The sequence below is a fragment of the Globicephala melas genome, chromosome 6 (genome assembly GCF_963455315.2).
Source record: "Globicephala melas chromosome 6, mGloMel1.2, whole genome shotgun sequence".
Taxonomy (NCBI): Eukaryota; Metazoa; Chordata; class Mammalia; order Artiodactyla; family Delphinidae; genus Globicephala; species Globicephala melas.
This window is the reverse complement of record NC_083319.1, coordinates 1,128,420-1,151,930: the sequence shown is the minus strand read 5'-3', so window position 1 is coordinate 1,151,930 and position 23,511 is coordinate 1,128,420. Positions and strand designations below refer to the sequence as shown.

The 23,511-nt window shown below is 64.7% G+C and overlaps 1 protein-coding gene across 11 annotated transcripts; it reads left to right on the top strand.

The window, feature by feature from the left end:
• Positions 1 to 329: 329 nt before the first annotated feature.
• Positions 330 to 23,457, top strand: GRIN1 (glutamate ionotropic receptor NMDA type subunit 1). Of its 11 annotated transcripts, none has more exons than XM_030838200.2 (21): positions 330 to 722; positions 2,851 to 2,985; positions 5,491 to 5,667; positions 7,740 to 7,802; positions 8,567 to 8,667; positions 11,622 to 11,743; positions 11,814 to 11,988; positions 13,035 to 13,179; positions 13,277 to 13,360; positions 16,012 to 16,153; positions 16,242 to 16,369; positions 16,612 to 16,776; positions 16,852 to 16,970; positions 17,105 to 17,217; positions 17,301 to 17,449; positions 17,556 to 17,713; positions 18,173 to 18,334; positions 18,495 to 18,604; positions 18,709 to 18,854; positions 20,065 to 20,175; positions 22,210 to 23,457. In XM_030838200.2, the coding sequence occupies exons 1-21, from the start codon at positions 465 to 467 to the stop codon at positions 22,324 to 22,326; spliced, it is 2,880 nt and encodes a 959-aa protein (XP_030694060.1). In that variant the 5' UTR covers positions 330 to 464; the 3' UTR covers positions 22,327 to 23,457. The 11 variants fall into 11 exon arrangements, 8 of the variants coding, with proteins under 8 accessions (XP_030694060.1, XP_030694061.1, XP_030694065.1 ...); XM_030838201.2 differs by having other exon boundaries at positions 22,577 to 23,456; XR_009564206.1 differs by having other exon boundaries at positions 18,709 to 20,175; positions 22,210 to 22,248.
• Positions 23,458 to 23,511: the final 54 nt, after the last annotated feature.

Here is a 23,511-nt window from a genome sequence, read left to right as displayed (position 1 = left end):
GCGCACACTCTGGCGCGGGAGGCGCCCCCGCTCCGGCTCCGTGTTGGGAAGCGGGGGCGGCGGGCGGGGTAGGAGACGTTGGTCCCGCTCGGCGCTCCGCAGTCGCCGCAGCCGCCGCAGCGTCGGGACCGGGACAAGCGAAGCCCGCAGAGGAGCTGCCGCCGCCGGGTCCTTTCGGCGCGGGGCACCCGGAGCGGCGCCGAGACCCGCTTCAGCACCGCGGACAGCGCCAGCCGCCTGGAACAGAGCGCCCGGAACCCACGCGCACCCGGGTCCGCCCGGCCGGCCGAAGGCTCGGTGCCACCTGCTCGGTGCAGACGTCCCAGGACTAAGGCTCCCGGGGAAGACGTGGCGCCCTCAGCCCGCGGGATCGGGCGCGCGCAGGACGGCCGGGGCGTCCCTCTGGGGATGCGCCGAGGGCCCCGCGTTCGCGCTGCCCAGAGCCAGGGCGCCGCCCGGAGCCCATGAGCACCATGCGCCTGCTGACACTCGCCCTGCTTTTCTCCTGCTCCTTCGCCCGTGCCGCCTGCGACCCCAAGATCGTCAACATCGGCGCGGTACTGAGCACGCGGAAGCACGAGCAGATGTTCCGCGAGGCTGTGAACCAGGCCAACAAGCGGCACGGCTCCTGGAAGATCCAGCTCAACGCCACCTCTGTCACCCACAAGCCCAACGCCATCCAGATGGCCTTGTCGGTGTGCGAAGACCTCATCTCCAGCCAGGTGCCAGCACCCCCGGGGCTCACGCTGTGCCAGCTCCTGCCCCTCCCCCACCGCCTCGCCACCATCCTCCCTCCTTCACCCGCCATCCCTCCCCCGTCCCAGTTTCATTCCATCCTTTCCTAGCCCCCTCCCTCCCCTTGAGAGAGGACCCAGGGGGCTGGTCTCACTAGCAGCTAAACACCAGTGTTGGCCGGTTCCCCATCTTAGCCCCAGATCAGTCACCGGCCAGCGGGGCTTGTCCTCACAGGGTTTCCAGGTGTCGAGGTCCAGACTGGTGTGTGCAGACATGTGGCCGTTTGCTTGGTCACTGTGTGTCAGGGTCGGGGCGGGCATTCCGGGCCTGCCTGAGAGGTGCCTGTCCCAGCCACAGGCAGGACTGCAGGGCTTTAAACTGGATGGGGTCTGGGGCCATCTTTGTTCCTGCTTGGAGATCTCCTTCCCTTCCTCCTCCCCTTCCCCCATCCACAGGTCTGCCTGAGATGGGAAATGGCCCAGGTGTTGAAGCCGGGTGTTCTCCAGGGTGGGAACGGGGAGAGGTATCAGGGCAGAGCGTGGCAGCCACTGGCAGCCAGCGCTGCGGGGGAGGACACGACTCAAGGATTTTGCCTGTCAGAGCTGTCCGCCCCCGGGCTGCGCTGCCTGCTGAATCCCAATGAGGCCTCGGGATCACTGCAATGCAGCCTTTTATGTAACAGGCGGGACCGACACCGGTCCAAGCGCTGCTTACACACTCCCCGGACAGGCACGCCACATCCATGGACACACACGCTCACATGCGCACACACATTCATCCACGTTTGTGCACAGAGCTGCACAGACTTAAACTAGCACCGCTTCGTGCACATCAGAATTGCACACGCTTATTCACACACAGACCGACCCCCCATGCATATCCATGAGCACACACATTCCTGCGCCACACATGCAAACACGCGTGCTCACACAAGCTCAATCATACATGCACATACACATATGTTGGGGCATGCGGTATCCACACACATACCCAGCACACACTTGTGAGCACCTGCGTGGTCACACGCATGCACACACGCTCAGGCCAACACTGGCCAGGCCCCTCTGGGTGCAGACTGTGCGGGGCAAAGGAGGGAGAACAAGTGTGGCCCTTTCTGGGAATCCCTCCTCCAACTTAGCTTTGCTGTCTGTGGGCACTGTTCTCCCAGGGAATAGCCAGTGCTAGGAGCAAAGGTGACAGCAGCAGCTGTCACTCACTGTCACACACTGTGAGCCAGGTGCCGGCTCGGCAGCCATCGCCCCCCACGTGGGCCAGCGCACCCCCCGCCCCGTTTGCAGAAGCAGGTGGTCCTGTAGCTCAGAGATGGGAAGGCAGAACTGGGACTGACAGGTCCTTCTAATGTGAGGGCAGCACGGAACTGCCAAGCCATCTGCCCCATCTCCCTGCCTCGGGGGCTGAGCCACTGGTCCAGGCAGGAAGGCCAGGTTTCCTTGAGGATGTGGTCAGTGCCCAAGTCAGCACTGGGTCTTGTTCAAACCGAGCGGGTCTCAGCCTGCCCCTGGAAGACATCAGCAGGGGGGCCCGGGCCTCTAGGCGGCTCCTTGCCCAGCTTCTCCCGCTAATAGTCTGCGATGTTCGACGCACCTTCCGGAGCTGCCCTCCATCTCTGGAGTGCTGGCCTCCGTCCACCTCTGACCCAGGATGAGGGTCAGCGTGGGGCTTGGTGTGGTTCTCCCAGCCCACGCTGGGGCGGCAGGTGCGGCCCCAGGACATGCCAAGGACTGGCCTTCGTCCTCCCTCTCAGGGTCTCACCACACAGCTCAGGGCAGCCCCCCAGGGTGAGGGGCGAGAGGGGAGGCCCTGGACAGGGGTGGGGGAGGGGCCTGTCAGCTCCCTGTGTGTCTTCTTGGTCCCAGGAGTCTTGTCTGCCTCTGCCTCACCCCCATGATTCACTTCCACGCAGAAGGTGGGACTGGGGTCTGGTCCCCCTGCTGGGTGGCCTGCACTCCTGGGGCTGTGTGAGCACAGGTGGTGTCCCCCCGCCACCACCCACCCCCCGCTTCTGTGTTCAGCCTCTGCTGTTGCTGGACAGCCAGCTCCAGGGCAGCGTCCCCCGCTCCCCACTAGAGCTGACCCTGTCCCCTGTGTCCACAGGTCTACGCCATCCTAGTTAGCCACCCACCTACCCCCAACGACCACTTCACTCCCACCCCCGTCTCCTACACAGCTGGCTTCTACCGCATCCCCGTCCTGGGGCTGACCACCCGCATGTCCATCTACTCAGACAAGGTGAGCCTGACCGCTGCACGGGGACCCAGCTCTGCTCCCGTGTTCAGACCCGGCGGCTCGCTCCTGCAGCCCGGAGCCGCCAGCAGCTGCTGGGGGGGGGGGGCAGGTGCTTTGCCAGGATGGGGGGCACAGGCAGAGGGGCTCAAACCATGGGCTCTGGGCTCCAGGTGCAACAGGGTGATACACTGAGGCACGCTCACAACTCACACCGGTCCACACTCACGGTCTCACAGAGACACGCAAACTCACCCACACACAGGCACGCCAGTACACACTCACAGCACACAAACTCACAGTCACACAGACTCACAGATACTAACAAATCCATACACTCACGCCTACACACACACAGCCACACACATTCACAGGGACACTCACGTGCTCTTACGCACACACTGACGTTCACACGCATACTCACACCATCACCCACTCAAACATTCATGCTCATGTGCACACTCCCATAACTAACGTGTTCACTCCCCCACACTCACGCTCCATCATACACTCAGACAGGCCCACACTCACACGCTGACACACATGCCCACGCACACTCGGGCACACGGCCCACTGACAGGTGACAGGCGCCAATAGCAAGCCCTGGGAAGCAGCAGAGGCCGTCGTGGGCCAGAAGAAGGGACAGACAGGGCAGCTTCCTGGACAGCGGGACGGGGCACTTTGGAGGAAGGGGCGCCAGGAGGAGGAAAAGCCTAGAAGTGGCTGGGACACCAGGTGGCAGTGAGGGTGTAGTTACCGGCACCTCCCGCTAGAGGGCACAGCTGGAAGAGGATTCCAGGTGAACAGAGGAGGCAGCTCGTGGCTGGGGGCGCTGGCCTGGGGGTTTCGGGCCTCGGGGCTGTATCGTGGCCCATGGGCTGGGGGTCTGGCTGGAGTCGCCCAGTCGTGGAGCAGCAGCTGGGAGAGTCTAGAGGTCACCAAGTCGGTTTGGCAGGAAACTCACCCCCATAGCAGCCGGCACCTTGCACTAGTTTGCCCAGCCCTCCCGCAGTGTCTGCCCACGGCTCTGGGAGGACTGGTCAGCTGGGGAGGCAAACTGGCCACTGAGAGGCGGGGGGGGCAGCCTCCTCTACAGCTCCCTCCAGGCCTGGTGTCACCTGCAGACAGGCCCGGAGGGGCTGCTCGGCAGGGACTCCAGCTTGGTGTCTTAGCTGAGGGGCCAGAGGGCTGGCCTGCTGGGGGCTTCCCCGCTCTCCCCATCTTCTCCAAACCCATCCTGCCGGGAGCCCAGGGTCCTGGATAACGCTGCCTAAGGCACGTAGGTCATCTCAGCCGGGCCCAGGGTGTCTGGGGAGGTCAGGGAGGGGTCCTCCTGGAGGTGATAGGAAAGCGAGGCCAGAGTGAGGGGTCCTCTGGGACGGCCCACAAGGGAGGAGGCCAGCGGAGGCCAGGACGACCACCCGTTCCTGAGGCTCTGGAAACCCCAGCACACAGCAGAGGCACCCAAGCTGCTCAGAGGCACTTAACCCTCAACTGTGAGAAGTGGAGGCTCCCCCTAGGCCTGCCAGCCTCCTTCAGCTCTCTGGGCACCAGGCCCCTCACATGCAAATGGGAGAACAACGGCTCTACAGAGGAGAGCAGGCGGTGGGGCACAGGAGAGGCTGGGGTGGGGGGCGCCCTCTCCCAGAACAGGACACAAGCCCACCACATGCCCCCGCCCCAGATCCAGACTGAGGCCCAGCATGAGGGCAAACCTGCGACCAAATCTTAGAGCTCCACCTTGACCCCACTCCTGGTACAACCCACAGACCATCTGTGCCCAACACGTGGACCAGAAGGGCCTGGGTCAGAGCCAGTCCAGGGCCCCAACCACAGCCCCCTAGCAGACATGTCACCTGCTGGATGACACACAGAGGCAAAAGGGCATTCTTGCACCCTGATTCCAAGGCACAAAGAGGGCGCAGGTGGAAGAAGGATCTGGAGGGCTCAGAGGGCCCCAGGATCAGTGTGGGTCCCCAGGAACACTGCTCCCTGGGCAGACTCAAAGGCCCTGTGCTGAGGCGGGAGGGTCCTGCTCCGTCCCCTCCCTGGCAGCCAGTGCACTCAGAGAAGCAAGGCGGGGTCAGCAGGCAGCAACCCCTGGGCTCGGTGAAGGGGTGAAGTATTTCGCCCCAAGAGTGAAGACTTGCTCTAAATACCAGTTACGTGACTTTGGGAAGGACGGGGGGATCTTTGAGATGCTGCACGCCAGCAAGAGGTTTCTGACCTGAAGTAGCTCAGCAGCGGGCGGCCGCAGGGGAGGAGGGGCGGCCCCAGGAGCGATTCCACAGACCGCCCCTCTACCCGTCTCAGTCAGGGTGCTGCTGGGCAAACTGAGCCTCCGGTTCTCGGATTAGAGGATGTGGGGTGGGGAGAGAAGCCAGCGGTGGGAAGGGAGGAGTGAGGGAAGCAGGGTCCCCGGGGTCTGGAAGCAGCGAGGGGGGGCGTCTGGCCCGCGCGCGCACGCGTGCGCGCCTGGCCCGCGTCCTCAGCCGCCCCCGTGTCCCGCAGAGCATCCACCTTAGCTTCCTGCGCACCGTGCCGCCCTACTCCCACCAGTCGAGCGTCTGGTTCGAGATGATGCGCGTCTACAGCTGGAACCACATCATCCTCCTGGTCAGCGACGACCACGAGGGCCGGGCGGCGCAGAAGCGCCTGGAGACCCTGCTGGAGGAGCGCGAGTCCAAGGTGAGGCCCGGGCGGGGTGTCCCGAGCAGGAGTCGGAGCCGGCGAGCCGCCGCTGTGTCTGTGGCCCGTGTGAACACCCTTCTCTTTCCATCGTGCATGGTCAGCACCACTGCGTCTGGCGAGCGCCCGCCCCAGCCTGTCCTCGGCTCATTTCACTCGCTTTTGCCATTAGTCGAAATCTCCTTCGTGTCAGTCCCTGCGGGGCGAGGGCAGGACCACCTGGAGCTCCGCAAACACCCCGCCCCGCCCCGCTCCCCTCCCCCGTCCCCTCCCCACCTCCCCGCAGCGCGCTTCCCAGCCCACACAGGCCCTAGGCTCAAAATTCCCTAGGGGCGCCGTCTCTGCCCCCCACACCGCTCCCTCCCAGCGGCCTCCCCTCGGGAGCCCCCTCAGTGTGGTGGCACCGCTCACCGTGCCCCCTCCACAAAGGACCCGGTTCCTTCTCTGCTGTGACCCGTGCCCTGTCCTCGCGCCGGCCTCACCCCCGCCGCAGCCCCTCACCTCACAGCTGCCCATCACCCTCCCCAAAGCCCCACCCACGGACATCTGCCACCCCCAAGCCCGGCCTGGGCCCTGCCCCACTTCGTCCCCCCCCCCCCCGCTCTCCCCACGGAACCCCGCGCCCTTCCTCTCCTCACCTCCCCACCGTGGGGACTGGGGCTCTGGACTCCTGGGAATCCGGTAGACACCTGGCTCCACCTGCCCGTTCTACCCCAGCCCGGCGCCCACGTGTGGGCTGTGGAGAGACCGGAGTGGCGTTTCTGGGGGTCCAGGCGACCCCCACCCCACCCATCCCCACTGCCAGACTGAGGAGAAGCTGGTGCTCACCAGAGGAGGCCCGGGGTCCCGCCTTCACCCAGCCTGGAGCCCTGGGCGCTCAGCACCTGGGCCAAGGCCCCCCGGGGTTGGGTGGAGGCCAAGCTGGGCAGAGAGGGAGGGACGCCCAGGCTGGGGAGGGCCCCGGGAGGCAAGACCAAGGGCGGCGGGGAGCATGTGCTGTCTGCGAAGTCAGAGTTGGCTTCAGTAAGCTGAGTGCCAACCCGGGTCCCCCAGGGTGCCGTAGGCCCCGAAGGGAAGAGAGGGCACCAGCTGGGGGTGAACCAGAGGGCAGACCCAGAGGGTCCTGGGGTCCTGCTGGGGGGGACTGGCTGAGTCTGGGAGGGAGGGCTGGTTACCAGGACTGCAGGCCCCACCCCCCTGAGACAGCACCCAGCACCAGGCAAGCAGGTCAGCTCCTGGCGTGCCCACCTGTGGCTGCACACAGGCCCAGTGCGCACTCACGCACCCCCCGCACGCCCAGCCACACGTGTTCCCTCTCACAGGCACACGCGGCCTTTCCCGAGACAATCCACTCACACTCTACTACGCCTGCCACAGGCTCGCAGGCGCCCTCCACACCTCCACGGCCCGGGGGCTCGCACACGCACATGCGCACACACGTATGCTCAGACGGCACTGGCCCTCACTCCCACCCACCACAGACTAACGTAGGCTGATGCTGCCACGCAGACGCCCACAGATGCACACGTGCTCACGAACTCCTGTCACAGCTGCTCTCCAGCGCACACGTGGGCTGACAGGCGCGCCCATCACACACCAGTCAGTGAGGGCAGAGCAGCTGGACCTCTAAGAGAGGCAGAAGGGGGTGCTGGGAGGGGTGGGGAATAGGGGCCGGGGCTGGGGGAGGGGACATCACCCATTCAGGACTGACGGGGCTGGGGTGGGCGCTGCTGGCATCACATAGCAGGTGCCTGGCGCGGGGCGGGCGGATGGGACCCCAAAGGGAGGCGTTTGGCTTGGGCGCAGACAGGGCCTCCCTTTCTCCTGAACGTGAGCGTTTCCAAGAGCGCAGCTCCGTGGCAGGGAGCCTCGGTGGCCCCCACGCCCCCTCATTCCCCAGCACCTCCCTGGCCCCCAGCCCCACCCCGGGCCTAGGTGTTTGCGAGCTCCAGGTACGTGCCCCTCTGCAGACGTGCCGAGGAGGTGGTGTGATTGCTTTAGCGCCGTCATTTTCAACCGTTTATAATCTTCTTCTGTGTCTGCATATTTTCTCTGTGCACATTATTCATCAGAGTAAAAAAAGGAACTATGAAAACCTCGACCAACTGTCCTATGACAACAAGCGCGGACCCAAGGTATATATGCATGGACGTGCACGCCACCCACCGACTAGGGAGCCCCGGCCTCCGGCGCCTCGGCCGCTAGGGCTACCGTGGGCCCAGCCGCGCCGCAGGCCCGAGCAATGAGGAGAGAGCGAGGTCGAGAGCAGGCAGCGTAGGCAGGAGAGGGCAGGTGCTGGCCGCCCAGGGCCCCGCAGCCCGCCGGCCGGGCCAAGGGGCAGGCACGGCTGCAGGAGGAGCTGCTCTCTGGGAAGTGCATGCGAATCTCCAGGCACCCCAGGGTTTCCTCGTGGAGCCCAGGAGGGAGCCCGCCTGTCCGCCTGACCTGCCTGCGGTCCGGGCTGCTCCTGCGGGGCCTGTGGACCAGGCCCCAGACGACCTCCCGTGGTTTTGGAAAAGGCGGCCTAGTCTCCGCTCCCGATTGCATTCCAAAACTCTTTTCTGTTTCCGTCCGCTGCACGCCTCTTTCTGAGTCTCGGTCCACTTCAGCTTGCATGCTCAGTGCAAAAGTGAGGCCAGGAGTGACAGGTGGAGAGAGACGCGCAGAGCAGAGAGCGAGGACAGGAGAGCCAGCAGGCTGAAGAAAGGACGAGCGAGGCCAGCCCGGCCGGCCGGCCGAGGAGCCTGGAAGGCAGGTGGCAGTGCAGGTGGCCGGCGCAGGCCGAGGCGGCCCTAGCGGAGCTGCCTCGGGGTTCCTAGCGGCTGCGGCTCGACTCTGGCCCCTGAGGCGCTGCATCCCCCGCCCCGGCCACCTGCTAATGCACCCGCTCACACCGCAGGCTGAGAAGGTGCTGCAGTTCGACCCGGGGACCAAGAACGTGACGGCCCTGCTGATGGAGGCGCGGGAGCTGGAGGCTCGGGTCATCGTCCTCTCCGCCAGGTGCGGCCAGGCTGGACTCAGGCTTTGGCGTCCTTGCCAAGGACGGTCCCCTTGCACGTGTACCCTGGGCCTCGGGGATGGGGGTGGGATAAGACTCTGCCCTTAGGAAGGCAAACGCGGCCCAGGTGATAGACGGGGGGACACGGGGCTCTGGGAGCTGGGTCAGGGAGGGGGCCTGGGGCAGTGACGTGGGGTCTGCATGTGAGCCTGCGGTGGGAGGCCCACAGCAGGGACAGGGCTGAAGGGGTGGGGCAGTCGGACTAGGCAGCGAGAGAGGGGAACCGCGTAGGGGGAACCCAAAGCCAGGCTCTGCCGGACGGGCCTGGTCCCCACCGTAACCTCGCGGCTGAGCCCCCAGTAAAAATCTCCCTTTTTGCAAATGGCTGTGTCCTCCTGGGGAGGGAAAGGCAAGGCCACCAGGAATAGGAAAAGGAAGAGCCCTGCCTCATGGGACATACGTGGGAGAGCCTGGGGAGACCCGGCCCACTGTCTGCCTGTCCCAGCTCTGCAGGCTCCAGCAGAGTGGGGAAAGACAGCAGGGGTCACCCTGCAGGCGGCTAGCGGGAGTCAGCAGTGCCCTGAGTAGCAGGGCAGGTGTCCGTTTGCACATTCAGGCCACAAACCTCTGGCACAGAGCCAGGTGCACCCCGTCCTCGGGCAGAGGGCAGGATGGGACCAGCAGGGGCTCCTTGAGCTGGAAGGCAGTTAGCGGGCACTAACGCCCACCGCCCTCCGCTCACACACACCAGCACAGGCACTCACACGCATACACACGAACACGCATCACCCGCATACCGTCTACACGTGCACGTGCCGTACACACACATGTGCACACAACATGCTTCCACGCCCTCCTGTACACATGCATGTGCCGTATACACGCCGCACACACGTGCACACAGGACATACCTATGCGCACACGGGCACGCTGCTACATGTAACACACGCAGGCATATTCTCACCTAGATACATGTGCAGACACACCACACACGTACACGCTCCGCACCGACACACACAGGGCACGGTGCTCTCGTGCATAGGTGCATACGCCACAGACACACCACGTGCTACGTACATGCGCGAACCCCACACATGTGGCGATACTTGCTGTTCACAAAGGCACAGCACTTGGCAACCACATGCCCACCTCTTGAATCCACGCAAGGCCTGTGTATTGTCAGGCGGGAAGAGACCCCACCCCTCACAGCCAGGGCTCCTCGGACAAGAGAGGCCAGAGTCCCACCACAGAGGGGGACCCGCCTGCCCAGCGCGCCCAGCTCCCAGAGCCTGGGGAAGCCGGTGGTCCCCTGGGCAGGGCAGACGCAGGTCTTCTTCGCCCTGGCGCCCCAGCCTGACACATTCTGGCTCCCCTCACGAGGGCTGTTGAGAGCGTTTTGCGGAGAGACCCCATTAAGCCAATCTTAACTTTTGACCAGTTTTCTACAGAGTGCTTCAGAGTTTCTAATTGATTTCCCAAACTTTTGTTTTTTAAATAATCCTCCTGAAGTTATCGTTACTGGGATCAGTTATCTCCATAAAACAGTTTGGCGGGTCGATCAGGCTTTTGTCTGCTTTACTGAAGATATCAGTTTACACGGACACAAGCACAGGGGTGTGCTCACCCCACCAAGTCCAACGCCACAGGCCTGGATGGTGTCCAGCAGACAGGCCTCTCCGCCAGGCTTTGTGGGCGCCGCTGACAGGGGCACACCGTGCCCTGACATGCACGAATGGGTGCTGCCAGCGACTTGGGCTGGATGTTGCCTGGAGCGCCCCTCTTTTGTGTTGCTTTCAGCCAACAGTAGCGTTCTCATTTAGAGCAAACACTGAAGATCTGCATTTCTTCCTTGAGAAAATTGGGGGCAGACCCCTTAGGGAACCTAGGGCCATCTTAGCTTCCAGGCTCAGCCATTGGGAAAATAACCCAACACTCGGACAATCTCCCCAGCCTCTTTGTACCCCGATGCCCATGCATTGGAGAAGCAAAGTGCCTGTTGTGGTCCAGGCCCATCTGGGACCAAATTCGGCCCAATAGGGGACAGAAGGTGGGAGCTCCACCAGGCCCAGGGTCCTTGCCCTGACCAGAGAGAGCCCAGCCTTAGGAGACCAGGTCCACAGAGGCTCACTTGTAAGGACACGCCAAAAACTCAGGACCACGTGTGCCTGCAAGGCGAGGCCTGTGCTGTGTCCTGCCAGTGGCCCCAGCCCTGGATGGCAGAGAGAACACAGCTGCCTGGGCAGACTCCAAAAGGGAGAGCAGGTACCCTCATCTCTCTCCGGTGGCTTCCGCTGTGATGCTCAGGGCAGCTCCCTGGCTCTCGGTCCCAGAAGCATCTGACCAACCAGAAAGCCCCCAGCCCCTCAGTTCACAAGTTGAGGCATGCAGCACCAGAGGGGTATGGCTTGTCCAGGAAGCTGCAGGAGCACGGGCTCAGGGGTGGACAGTCCAGGCACAGACCCGACTCTGTCACTTACCACTTGTGTGGCCTGGGTGCCACAGTTTCCCCTCCTGACACAGGGGTAGTACTTCTGCCCGTCTCACAGGGAGGTTGTGAGAATTAAATAAGATGGTCCATGAAAAGCATTCAGAATACTGCCTGATACCTGGTGAGCGAGTTATCAACCAGTAAGGAGCCATCGCCATCCCATGTCACCCAAACCCTGCCCACCGAGGGCAGCGGGCCAGCAAGAGATGTCTGGGAAGCTCAGGGGGTCTGGGCCCACCCGCTCGCTTCTGTGGGGGTCTCCTGGCCCAGGTGCGGTGTAGGCTTGGGGTGGCGGCCGCACCCCATCTCTGCAGTGTCTCCAGACCTCCCTTGTGGGGGGCAGGGTTGGGGAAGAGGCCACGTGGGTAGGCCACGCTGCGGAGGAGACCCTGGGAATGTGGAGCGGCCGCCCCCGGCCCCGGGTGGGAAGGGCTGGAATCCCGGCCCCTCACCCGCTCTGCCCCACAGCGAGGACGACGCTGCCACCGTGTACCGCGCAGCCGCGATGCTGAACATGACCGGCTCGGGGTACGTGTGGCTGGTGGGGGAGCGCGAGATCTCGGGGAACGCCCTGCGCTACGCCCCGGACGGTGAGTGCTGGGCTCCAGGGTCCCGGTGGGCAGGGGTCCCCCACGGGCTCTAAGCCAACGCTTGCCCCAGGCATCATCGGGCTGCAGCTCATCAACGGCAAGAACGAGTCGGCCCATATCAGCGATGCCGTGGGGGTGGTGGCCCAGGCCGTGCACGAGCTTCTCGAGAAGGAGAACATCACCGATCCGCCGCGGGGCTGCGTGGGCAACACCAACATCTGGAAGACCGGGCCGCTCTTCAAGAGGTGGGCGGGGCCGCTCGTCTGAGGTGGGCGGGGCCGCTCGTCTGAGGTGGGCGGGCTGATCTCCTAAAGTGGGCGGGCCACCGTTCCGGCGCTGGGAACAGTCGCTCCTCCCAGGGCGGTCCAGCCCAGCCTGCTGTATCCTATAGATACCGCCACCTTCCCCAGTTTTCTCCTCTATCCCCCCTCGCGCTCCACCCTCACCTCCATCTCCACCACGATAATCACCTGCCCCATTTCCAACACTCGGATGTCACTGAAATCACAGCTGCTTCCGTTTCTCCTGCCCCCACCTTTTCGCACTGCTGCCCACCCTGAGGCCCCACCCCACTCCCCAGGGCGGCTAACAGCCCTGGGGAGGAGGGTCTTGCTTCCGGCCGGGACTGGGAGAGCCCACGGGCCCAGGAGGTCAGACAAGGAATCCAGGTATGGCATCCAAGCCTGTACAGAGCCAGGGTTGGCCAGAGACCCAAGCGGATGGCCACAGCAGGGCAGGAGTTAACTCAGAGAACCCTGGACACCACGGCACTAGTGTGGGGAGGCCCAGCCCAACACCAACACCAAGTAGCACGTGCAGACCCATGGTCCATGGGGCCCACGACAGGAGCACACGCACAACTGCAGATACAGGCAGCATATGTGCACACGTGCACATGCGTGTGTGCACAGACAGGCTGAGAGGCACATCACACATTGCCACAAGTACATGCACAGGGCTGCACCCCACGCAAGGATCCTGTGTGCACACATATATGGCCCCCCCCACACACACACACACAGGCGTGCACACTCAGGACGACGAGACCCCAGCCCTTCCTCCCCACTGGCTGGTGAGCAGCCCGCTGCTCCTGCCTGGGCTTCCGCCTCCTCATCTGTGAAGCTAGGACAGCTGCCATGAGAATCGAATATCCCAACCCACAGAAAGCCCTCAAAACAGGGTCTAGAGGCCGGGAGTTGCCCGGCTGCCATAGCTGCGCTGTGCACCTGACTCACAGTGGGCGGGGCTCACTGCATCCCTGATCATTCTAACCCACACTGCCCCCCTCCAGAGTGCTCATGTCTTCCAAGTACGCAGACGGCGTGACCGGCCGCGTGGAATTCAACGAGGATGGGGACCGGAAGTTTGCCAACTACAGCATCATGAACCTGCAGAACCGCAAGCTGGTACAAGTGGGCATCTACAACGGCACCCATGTAGGTGGGGGTCATGAGGGGGTGGGGGCTGGGGCCTTAGGGTCCTGGGGCCAAGACCCCTGCGTGGCCACCCTCCATCTCATACTCCCACCCCCAGGTTATTCCCAACGACAGGAAAATCATCTGGCCAGGCGGAGAGACAGAGAAGCCCCGAGGTTACCAGATGTCCACCAGGCTGAAGGTGGGGGACCCGCCACCCTGCCCTAGCCTCCACACCCAGTATACTCCATCCCGCCCCTCGGGTGCAGAGGAGGGGACAGTGAGGTCAACGAAAGTGACTAAAGGAAGTGGGGGCGGGGCCAGCGCCCGCTGCCATTGCACACACCTGGCACTGCAGAGGCAGCAGGGAGAGCGGGTGGAGGGAGGAGAGGAAGCCGCCGGCCCCCCGTTTCATGGGCTCTGACCCAACTCCACTTAAATCTGGGGAAGTCACATGGGCCAGGACTCCCCTGGGGATGAGCCGATCGGGGACAGGGGAGCAGATGGGCGTACTTCAGCTTCAGTGCTCTCTGCCCTGAGTCCTGGAGATGATGCCCCCATGCTCTTCATCACACCTCCAAGTGGTCCTAGCCAACCCCCCACGTTTAGCCTTCCTGGCCTCCTGCCGTGACTCGGTCTCACTGCCCTCTGAGCCCGGTCTCCCTACAGCATTCCCTATGGCTGGCCATCCCCTCCATGATTCCCTGGGCCTCTGGGAGCTCCCTTCCCCGGTTGGCCTCATCCCTCACAGCTTCTCTTCCTCGGCCTGACTCTTCCATGCTCCTCTGGACTCATCCCAGGGTGCCCTCCCCAGCGTCCCTCCCACACTGACCCACACCAGCACCGGGCTGGTACCTGAACTCACAAAAGGCAAGGACCCTCAAGCACTGTGCTTCTCCCAGTGTCCCCGCCCCCAGATCCTCAAATGTCTCTCAGCCTTGTCTGCTTTCTGAGCTAGCTCCCCCTTGGCCTCTCACCTGGAGCCCTTTGCCAGCACCTGCCCACAGGTCACCACCCCTCTCAAGGGGCAGAGTGGACTTTCCCAAAGCCAACGCTCAGGAAAGACACCTGGTATTGAAAACTCCGAGTGTAAAACAGACGACAGTCAGCCCGATGGTCCCACGCAGGCTTCGAGAGCCAGATGGCTTTTTACAACTTTTTTTTGTCTCACTGATTTTTTTTTTTTTTTCGGTACGCGGGCCTCTCACTGCTGTGGCCTCTCCCGTTGCGGAGCACGGGCTCCGGACGCGCAGGCTCAGCGGCCATGGCTCACGGGCCCAGCCGCTCCGCGGCATGTGGGATCTTCCCGGACCGGGGCACGAACCTGCGTCCCCTGCATCGGCAGGCGGACTCCCAACCACTGCGCCACCAGGGAAGCCCTGTCTCACTGATTTTTTTGACACTAAATTGTTTACTTTTTAATTAATTTATATTGGAGGATAGTTGATTTACAATGTTGTGTTAGTTTCTTCTGTACGGCACAGTGAATCGGTTATACATACACATATATCCACTCTTTTTTAGATTCTATTCCCATATACAGGTCACTACAGGTTATTGAGTAGAGTTCCCTGTGCTGTACAGTAGGTTCTTATTAGTTATCTATTTTATATAGAGTAGTGTGTATCTGTCAATCCCAGTCTCCCGATTTATCCTCCCATCTCACTGAATTTTTAAAAAATATTTATTTATTTATTTGGCTGCACTGGGTCTTAGTTGCGGCACGAGGGATCTTCACTGCAGCATGTGGGATCTTCTAGTTGCAGCATGCGGAATCTTTAGTTGCAGCATGTGGGATTTTTTTTTTTTTAGTTGCAGCATGCAGGATCTTCGTTGTGGTGTGCGGGATCTTTAGTTGTGGCATGCGAACTCTTAGTTGCAGCATGTGGGATCTAGTTCCCTGACCAGGGATCGAACCCGGGCCCCCTGCATTGGGAGTGTGGACTCTTAGCCACTGGACCACCAGGGAAGTCCCCTCACTGATTTTTTAAAAGCACGAGCATGTTACTCGCACAATAGAAAATGATGAGGAAAGTTTTAAGGACAAATAAGCTCCTTCAGGGGCTCCCCATCTCCTGCCCTGCAGGCTGAGGCCGGGGGCTACCCGCCCTGGAGGAGAAGGGGCCTCTCACACCGACCCCACGTCCCCTGGGACCCCTCCTCACATGCGTGCTCGGTTCAGCCCCCTTTGCCTGTATCTGTCCTCCGCACCCCCAGGCTTCAGGCCCCTGAAGGACAGGGAGGAGAGAGCTCTCCAGCGTGAGCCCCAAGGAGCCCCTGGATTGAAGAGGCCTCGGCAGAGAGGGCGGCATCAGCGGGGAAGAGGAAGGGAGGAAGGATAGATGATCAGACAAAGACCCGCTGCAGGGGAGGCTGAGGTCAGGAGAGGCCGGAGCACCAGACCAGGGCAATCCCTGCGGGTCCCCGGACCTGTGCAGGCTCTGAGTGCACATGCCTCTGTCCTCATGGCAGGGGTGGGGGCAGGGGGCAGGCTCTGGGCTGGGACAGGTGGTTTCTCAGCCCTGAGACGTCAGAGAAGGGGCCCAGGGCCGACTTTAGTGATGTGCAAGCCAAGACCCAAAGGAAAGTGGCCAAGAGCAGGCGCAGTGTTTCAGGAGGCCGGGCGCCTTCTGAATGCTGAGGTGGCCTGGGCACGACGGGGGAGTCTGGGGCCCCTCCTGCAGGCAGCAGGCCGACCAACTTCCTGAAGCTCCAGAGGAGGCAGTGTGGGGCATTTGCAGGGGGCGGGGCGGGGGGGGGGCGGTCCAGGGGAGTCTGCATGCTGAGAAGAGGACAGCACCCCAGGGCAGCCCAGGGCTGGTGGTCCAGGCTGGGTGTCCCCCTCCCCTCCAGATCGTGACGATCCACCAGGAGCCCTTCGTGTATGTCAAGCCCACGCTGAGCGACGGCACGTGCAAGGAGGAGTTCACCGTGAACGGGGATCCGGTGAAGAAGGTGATCTGCACCGGGCCCAACGACACGTCGCCGGGCAGCCGTGAGTGCGGGGCTGGGGCGTGGGCCGCGGAGCGGGCGGGACGGCGCACCTGCGAGCCCCTCACTTAGCGCCCCTCCCCTCCGCCCAGCACGCCACACCGTGCCTCAGTGCTGCTACGGCTTCTGCATCGACCTACTCATCAAACTGGCGCGGACCATGAACTTCACTTATGAGGTGCACCTAGTGGCGGACGGCAAGTTCGGCACGCAGGAGCGGGTACGCGTGGGTCTCTGGAAGCCGGCGCGGGACCCAGTCCAGGTGGACCCTGTCTGGCTAGGGTCAGGGTCTCGGGTGGGCGGGGTCTGCAGGCTGGGTGGAGCCTGGGTGGGCGGGGCCTTCGAGCCAGGCGGGGTCTGGAGTGGGAGATCCCGAGATGGGTCAGGGAGGGAGACTGTCCGGTCCGGGGAGCAAGGCCCGCCCGCGATGGCCGTGTCACCACCGGCTGTGTCTCCCCACAGGTGAACAACAGCAATAAGAAGGAGTGGAACGGGATGATGGGCGAGCTGCTCAGCGGGCAGGCAGACATGATCGTGGCGCCGCTGACCATCAACAACGAGCGCGCACAGTACATCGAGTTCTCCAAGCCCTTCAAGTACCAGGGCCTGACCATTCTGGTCAAGAAGGTGGGCAGGGGCCCAGCAGGGCGGGGTGGGGTCCTGGGAGGGCCTTGGCGGCGCTGACGGCCCGGCCTCCCACAGGAGATCCCCCGGAGCACGCTGGACTCGTTCATGCAGCCCTTCCAGAGTACGCTCTGGCTGCTGGTGGGGCTGTCAGTGCATGTGGTGGCCGTGATGCTGTACCTGCTGGACCGCTTCAGGTGAGCGCGGCCCGGGGGCCGGACTCCTCCCCCTGCGGGGCGGGCGGGGCGGGCGCGGCAGGACGGGGCGGGCGAGGGGGCGGGGCAGGGCTGCCTCTCCCGCCCTCTCCCGCCCGCCCTCTGCGCCCCCGCAGCCCCTTTGGCCGGTTCAAAGTGAACAGCGAGGAGGAGGAGGAGGATGCACTGACCCTGTCCTCGGCCATGTGGTTCTCCTGGGGCGTCCTGCTCAACTCGGGCATCGGGGAAGGTGAGGCCACGCCCGGCCCGGGCTGCACGCTGCTCCGCAACCCTCACGCCCCACGCCGGGAGCTGACCGTCCTCTGCCCGCAGGCGCCCCCAGAAGCTTCTCGGCGCGCATCCTGGGCATGGTGTGGGCCGGCTTCGCCATGATCATCGTGGCCTCCTACACTGCCAACCTGGCGGCCTTCCTGGTGCTGGACCGGCCCGAGGAGCGCATCACCGGCATCAACGATCCCCGGGTGAGGCCTGGCCCGGCGGGGGGAGCGGGGCGTGAGGTCAGCGGCTGCCTGGGGTGGGGCCGGAGAGCAGCCGCGAGCCGGGCCCTCCGACCCTCTGACCCTGCAGCTGAGGAATCCTTCGGACAAGTTCATCTACGCGACGGTGAAGCAGAGCTCCGTGGACATCTACTTCCGGCGGCAGGTGGAGCTGAGCACCATGTACCGGCACATGGAGAAGCACAACTACGAGAGCGCGGCCGAGGCCATCCAGGCCGTGCGGGACAAGTGAGGGGGCGGGGCGGGGCGCTGGCCTGGGCGGGAGCAGTGGGGGCGTCCATCTTTCCAGTCAAAGTCAGAGTGTCCAGGCTGGATGCGAACCACGGGAAGGGGATAGACAGGGGGTTTCCAGGCTGGCGGGCGGGACTGCAAGGGCGCCAGGGCGGCCCGAACGTGTGGGCCCTGTGACCCTGCCCCAGTGACCCTGCCCCTGTGACCCCGCCCGTGACCCCGCCCCTGTGACCCTGCCCCGTGACCCTGCCCCTGTGCCCCTGCCCCTGTGCCCCTGCCCCTGTGACCCGCCCCTGTGCCCCTGCCCCTGTGCCCCCGCCCCTGTGCCCCTGCCCCCGTGACCCGCCCCTGTGCCCCTGCCCCTGTGCCCCCGCCCCTGTGCCCCCGCCCCTGTGCCCCCGCCCCTGTGCCCCTGCCCCTGTGACCCCGCCCCTGTGACCCTGCCCCTGCCCACAGCAAGCTGCATGCCTTCATCTGGGACTCGGCGGTGCTGGAGTTCGAGGCCTCGCAGAAGTGCGACCTGGTGACCACCGGCGAGCTGTTCTTCCGCTCAGGCTTTGGCATCGGCATGCGCAAAGACAGTCCTTGGAAGCAGAACGTCTCCCTGTCCATCCTCAAGTGAGTCGGCCCCACCCCGCCCCCCTCCAAGAGCCCCACCCAAGGCACACCGCCTCCCCCACCAACATAGCCCCCAGATGCACGCCATCTGCCCCGCCCCGCCCCGCCCCGCCAGTGCCGGCCCAGCCTCCTCCTCGGCTCACATGCCCCGCCCGCCCAGGTCCCACGAGAACGGCTTCATGGAAGACCTGGACAAGACGTGGGTGCGGTACCAGGAGTGTGATTCGCGTAGCAACGCCCCTGCTACCCTCACGTTCGAGAACATGGCAGGTGGGCCCCCCACGCCCCCGACACCAGTGCTGACGCCGGGTGGACTCCCCGGGGGCCGGCTGCCTGGCCCGCCCGCAGCTGAGGCGCTGGGTCTTGGCCCGCAGGGGTCTTCATGCTGGTGGCCGGGGGCATCGTGGCCGGGATCTTCCTGATCTTCATCGAGATCGCCTACAAGCGGCACAAGGATGCTCGCCGGAAGCAGATGCAGCTGGCCTTTGCAGCAGTGAACGTGTGGAGAAAGAACCTGCAGGTAGGGCAGGCCACCCTCCGAGGCCTGGTGCCCACGGCTCGGCCTGGCCCCGGCCCTCCTCCATCCCCGCAGGCCGAAGCGTGGCTCTGGCTCCCAGGAGCCCCTGTGGCGAGGACTGGAGCTGGGAGCCACGGCCAAGGCCGCGCTGCTGGGGGCCGCCCGCAGGTGGCCGCCTCCGCAAAGCCGGGCTTCAAGCGTCCGCCTGGCCCCTCTGTCTCCAGAGTCGCCCACCGGCGCCCATTCCATAGGAAGGCAAACTGAGGCAGGGTAAGACAGGGACCCACCTGGGTGTAGCATGTGAGTCCAAGACGCACTCTGCCCTCGCCGCCCCGCGCCCCTCCTTGGCACCCTCTGGGGACCCCCTTCCCCGCGGCCCTGGTGTGTCCTGTGCTCCATATAACTCCAGTCTTAACTGGCCGGCCGCTCCTGCCTGCAACCCCAGGCTGTGTCTGTGGGAAGTTGCCGCCAGCAGAGGACAGGCTGCACGTGGGGTGGCCACAGCCCACCTGGGACGGGCTCGTGCCCCATAGTCCAGCCCCAGTCTGCCCCATCTCTTCTCTTTCTCTGGGTACCTCCCCGGAGCCTGTGCCCTGGGAGGAAGCTGGTGCTGCAGGGAGGGAGGGCCGGGGCGACGGGGCTGCTGGAAGCCCACGCCTCTCATCTGCCCTCTCTTGCTCTTGGGACCTGGCCGCTGCTCTCACTGGCGGGCACAGGGCCCGTCCTGACCATCAGACCCGAGGCCAGGGTCCCAGGAGCTGCCTCCGTCTCTCTGTCACTCCAGCGCATCTCGCCACCTGCCTTCGGCCCCTCAGCCCCTTCCTGAATCTTGGTGCGCCTCCTCGGGGGTCAGAGTGGCCGGTGGGGCCGGTGGGGCAACTCCTCCCGTGCTCGGAGGGCTCCTCCTCCTCGGGACGCCCCTAAACCAGGGGCACCTCGGAGCCAGGGAGCCAGGCGGACCTCCCAGGAAGAGAGCCAGATGGGACCCCCCGAGCCCAGCCCCAGCATGAGCGAGGTCAGGCCCGAGAGCCGGGCAGGAGCAGAGGCCGCCTGCGAGTGTCCGACCATCGGTCGGTCCATCCAGCACAGGGAGGCAGGCCGGAGTGAGGGCCCGAGTGGCCAGCCAGGACGGGCAGCAGCCCCCAAGGAGCAGGCGAGGGCAGGTGTGGCCGCCACCCTTAGCCGTCTAATCACTTATACATATTCATTTTAGGATAGAAAGAGTGGTAGAGCAGAGCCTGACCCTAAAAAGAAAGCCACATTTAGGGCTATCACCTCCACCCTGGCTTCCAGCTTCAAGAGACGTAGGTCCTCCAAAGACACGGTAAGGGGAAGAGCGCCCAGTTCCACGTCTCCGACTCTGATCTCGCCCCTCCGTGTCTGTGTCCCGTGCATCAGGCCCCTCCCTCGCCATCCCACCCGCTCCCACCTCTGACTGCCGTGGCCTTTCTGCCCTCACCTCTACTCGCCCAGCACACTAGGTCTTCTCTCTCTGACTCTCTAGATCTTTCTCTCGTGGTCCTTTCTCCCGCTGGCCCTCACTGGGTCCTCTTCCCCGTGTGTCTCTGCGTTAGTCTGCCCCCCACCCATGCCATGACGCCATGCGCCATCTTGAAGCCGTGTCATGTTGTTGGTCAGCCAGCCGGCCTCACCGCGTCGGGGCTGTGCCCGGGGCCCCGGGAGCCTGGACCACCCTGTCCCAGGCTCCTCACCTGTCAGGAGGCCGCACCACCTCTCTGTTACGTCCGCTTCTCCAGCCTCTCCCAGAGAGGCCCACCGCCCTCCCTCCCTCCCTGCGACGTCCACGGAGGGATGGCTGTGATGTCCCATCCGCCCATCTGTCTGGCCGCCAGCCCTGCCACCCAGACACCTGTCTCACGTGTCTCACCAGAGCCATGCCTGTTGCATTCCCTCCATGTGGTCTCTGTGTGGGCCGGGGCTGGGGGCCGGGCCTGGCTCCATCTGGGTGGACGGCTGGGGCCTGGAGTTGGTACAGGCCCCTGGCCACAGGGGACGTCAGGTGGGGAATGGGTGGGACCAAAGGAGGCGGCTCCCACCCCAGGCCGAGCAGGGGCCCTGCAGGAGGCGTGCCGGCAGCACCCAGGGATCTGAGAACGGATGGAGGTGGGCCTGAAAGCCGTGGCCTCCAAGCCGTGGGCACTGAGGCTCCTAGACAGAGGCTCGGGAAGGGGAGGCCTCTACGGAGATCAGTGCCTCAGCGCCTGGCCCCCCGCCCCTCCAGAGCCAGGCCTTCCACCTGAGCCAAGAATTCCCTGCCTCTCTGCCTTGGGCAGCCTGTCACTGGCCCAGATGTGCGCGCTCGAACCAAAGGCCCCCCAGACTGACCCAGCCTTGCTAGGAGCATCCCCAGGTGGGGAGGGGGCCGCCCAGAGCCAGCACAGCCCTCAGTCCAGCGGCCTCCCTGCAGTCAGGGGTGGTCTGGCCTCCAGTCCGCAGGAAGCCCCAAATTCGTGGGCAGCATCACCCATCTGCCCCAAGGTGGAAGGAAGCAGGATTTGCAGCCACCACCCCCAGTGCGTGGGAAGAGGGGCAGACACAGGACACAGACAGGGCTCAGCACAGAGCCATCTGAGTCCCAGGGGAAGCCACCAGCGCGCCCCATGAGGGGCCTGTAAGGCCTGGGGGCTCCACTTCCCAGAGCTCAGCACAGACAGGGTGGGGGGACAGGGAGGATCTGTGGGGCTGGGAGCACAGGCCTGGGGCTGTCCAGGCCCGGGAAGTGGGTGGAGCCTGAGCCAGGGGACCCAGCAGGGGGTGCAGGAAGAGGAGGATCCGACAGGAGCAGGGGTGGGGCAGTCGGGGGGAGGGGCGAGAAGGTACCCAGCAGACAGCGCTTTGGGGGCCCGCAGAGTCTCGCAGGCAGTGGGCCATTTTCTGAGGGCATCACTGAGTCCTTACCCCGCATTCCGCCCTGGAGCAGAAATGCAGGCCCCTTAGCTGGGCCAGGTGCAGCTCAGAGACCCTCATGGTGCCTTTCCAGGGACACGCTCCCAGCAGACTCCTTGCCCGAGCCTCCCCAGGGGCCATCCTCCAGGCCAGCTTTGGTGCCACGTGGCATCTGGGGCTGGCCTGCCCTGCAGGGGTGACTGGGGACACTGCAAGCTGGGGGCTGGGCGGGGGAGGGCAGCCTAGCTCCCACCATTTCAGGCTGGGCGCCTGCTCGGAGGGAGGCCTGGGTGGGGGGCTCTGTCGGGAGGGGTGGGGTCAGTCCGGCTGCTGAGATCCTCTGCCCCTGTCCCGTGGCTGGTCTGGGCCAGGGCGGCACTGGGCGCTCAGGGCTGGGGTCCCTGGCGGCCGGCGGGGCCAGCGGGTATTGATTGTTGGTTCTTATTTATAGAGCACCGGGGGTGGACGCGGCGCTTTGCAAAACCAAAAAGACACAGTGCTGCCGCGACGCGCTATTGAGAGGGAGGAGGGCCAGCTGCAGATGTGTGCCCGTCATAGGGAGAGCTGAGACGCCCTGCCCGCCCTCCTCTGCCCCCCTCCCCCGCAGACAGACAGACAGACGGACGGGACAGCGGCCCGGCCCACGCAGAGTCCCGGAGCACGACGGGGTCAGGGGGAGGAGCACCCCCCAGCCTCCCCCAGGCCGCGCCCGCCTGCCTGCCGGTCGGCCGGCTGGCCGGTCCACCCGTCCCGGCCCCGCGCATGCCCCCTGAGCGTCGGGCTAACGGGCGCCTTGTCTGTGTATTTCTATTTTGCAGCAGTACCATCCCACTGATATCACGGGCCCGCTCAACCTCTCAGATCCCTCGGTCAGCACCGTGGTGTGAGGCCCCCGGAGGCGCCCACCTGCCCAGTTAGCCCTGCTGCTCGGGAAGGCCTGAGGGAAGCCCACCTGCCAGAGACTGCCCACCCTGGGCCTCCCGTCCGTCCGTCTGCCCTGCTGCCTGGCGGGCAGCCCCTGCTGGACTGAGGCTCGGGCCAGAGCTGCTGAGGACGGGTCAGAGCTGAGCTGGCTGGGCAGGGCCGCAGGGCGCTCCGGCAGAGGCAGGGCCCTGGGGTCTCTGAGCAGTGGGGAGAGGGGCTGACTTGGCCCCGGGCAGAGGGCCTTGGAGCAGAGACTGAAGCCCCATCCTTCCCCAGCCACCACCAGAGCCACCATGGGGGCCCTTGGCCCCGGCTGGCTGGGTCCCCCGCTCCCGCAGCGCCGGCACCCCACAGCCTTGTCCCCACCTCTCCCTTCTTGCCCACACCCCTTCTCCGCTTGACCCCATCCTCTGAGCTGGCCCTGCCCTTCCCGGACTGCAGACCCTGACCCCCCAGCTGGCAGCCGCCTCCCAGGGGCGCGCTCGGGCTCCCCACTGCCTCCCCCTTCTCCGGACTCCGTGAGGGCTGAGCCTTCTCTTCGCCTCCTCTGGCCCGCAGCCCAGGATGCGCTTCCCCGGACGCCGGCTCGGGACTGTCTTCAGCCCCGCGCGCCACCTTGTACAGGCCCAGCCCTTCCCGCGTCCAGGCGTGTGCCTTCCCCCGTTGCGGTCCGAGCGCCGCCGCGCACTGCCCCTCCGCCCCAGGGGCCCGGCGTGCACCGCCTTCCACCCCCCCCCCCCACCCGGTGTGTGTAGTGGTGATGCCGAAAGGAATGTCAAGAAAACTTCTATCTGTGTCGCTTGTTGACGCCTGCAGGGAGTGCGAAGGA

What these genes read in the sequence shown, in the direction of transcription:
- GRIN1 (XM_030838200.2), top strand. Translation starts at nt 465, where the DNA reads ATGAGCACCATGCGCCTGCTGACACTCGCCCTGCTTTTCTCCTGCTCC. An exon ending in TGGAGGAGCGCGAGTCCAAG is followed by an intron (nt 5,668 to 7,739) that starts GTGAGGCCCGGG and finishes ATTATTCATCAG; the next exon opens with AGTAAAAAAAGGAACTATGA. An exon ending in ATCCAGGCCGTGCGGGACAA is followed by an intron (nt 17,714 to 18,172) that starts GTGAGGGGGCGG and finishes CCCTGCCCACAG; the next exon opens with CAAGCTGCATGCCTTCATCT.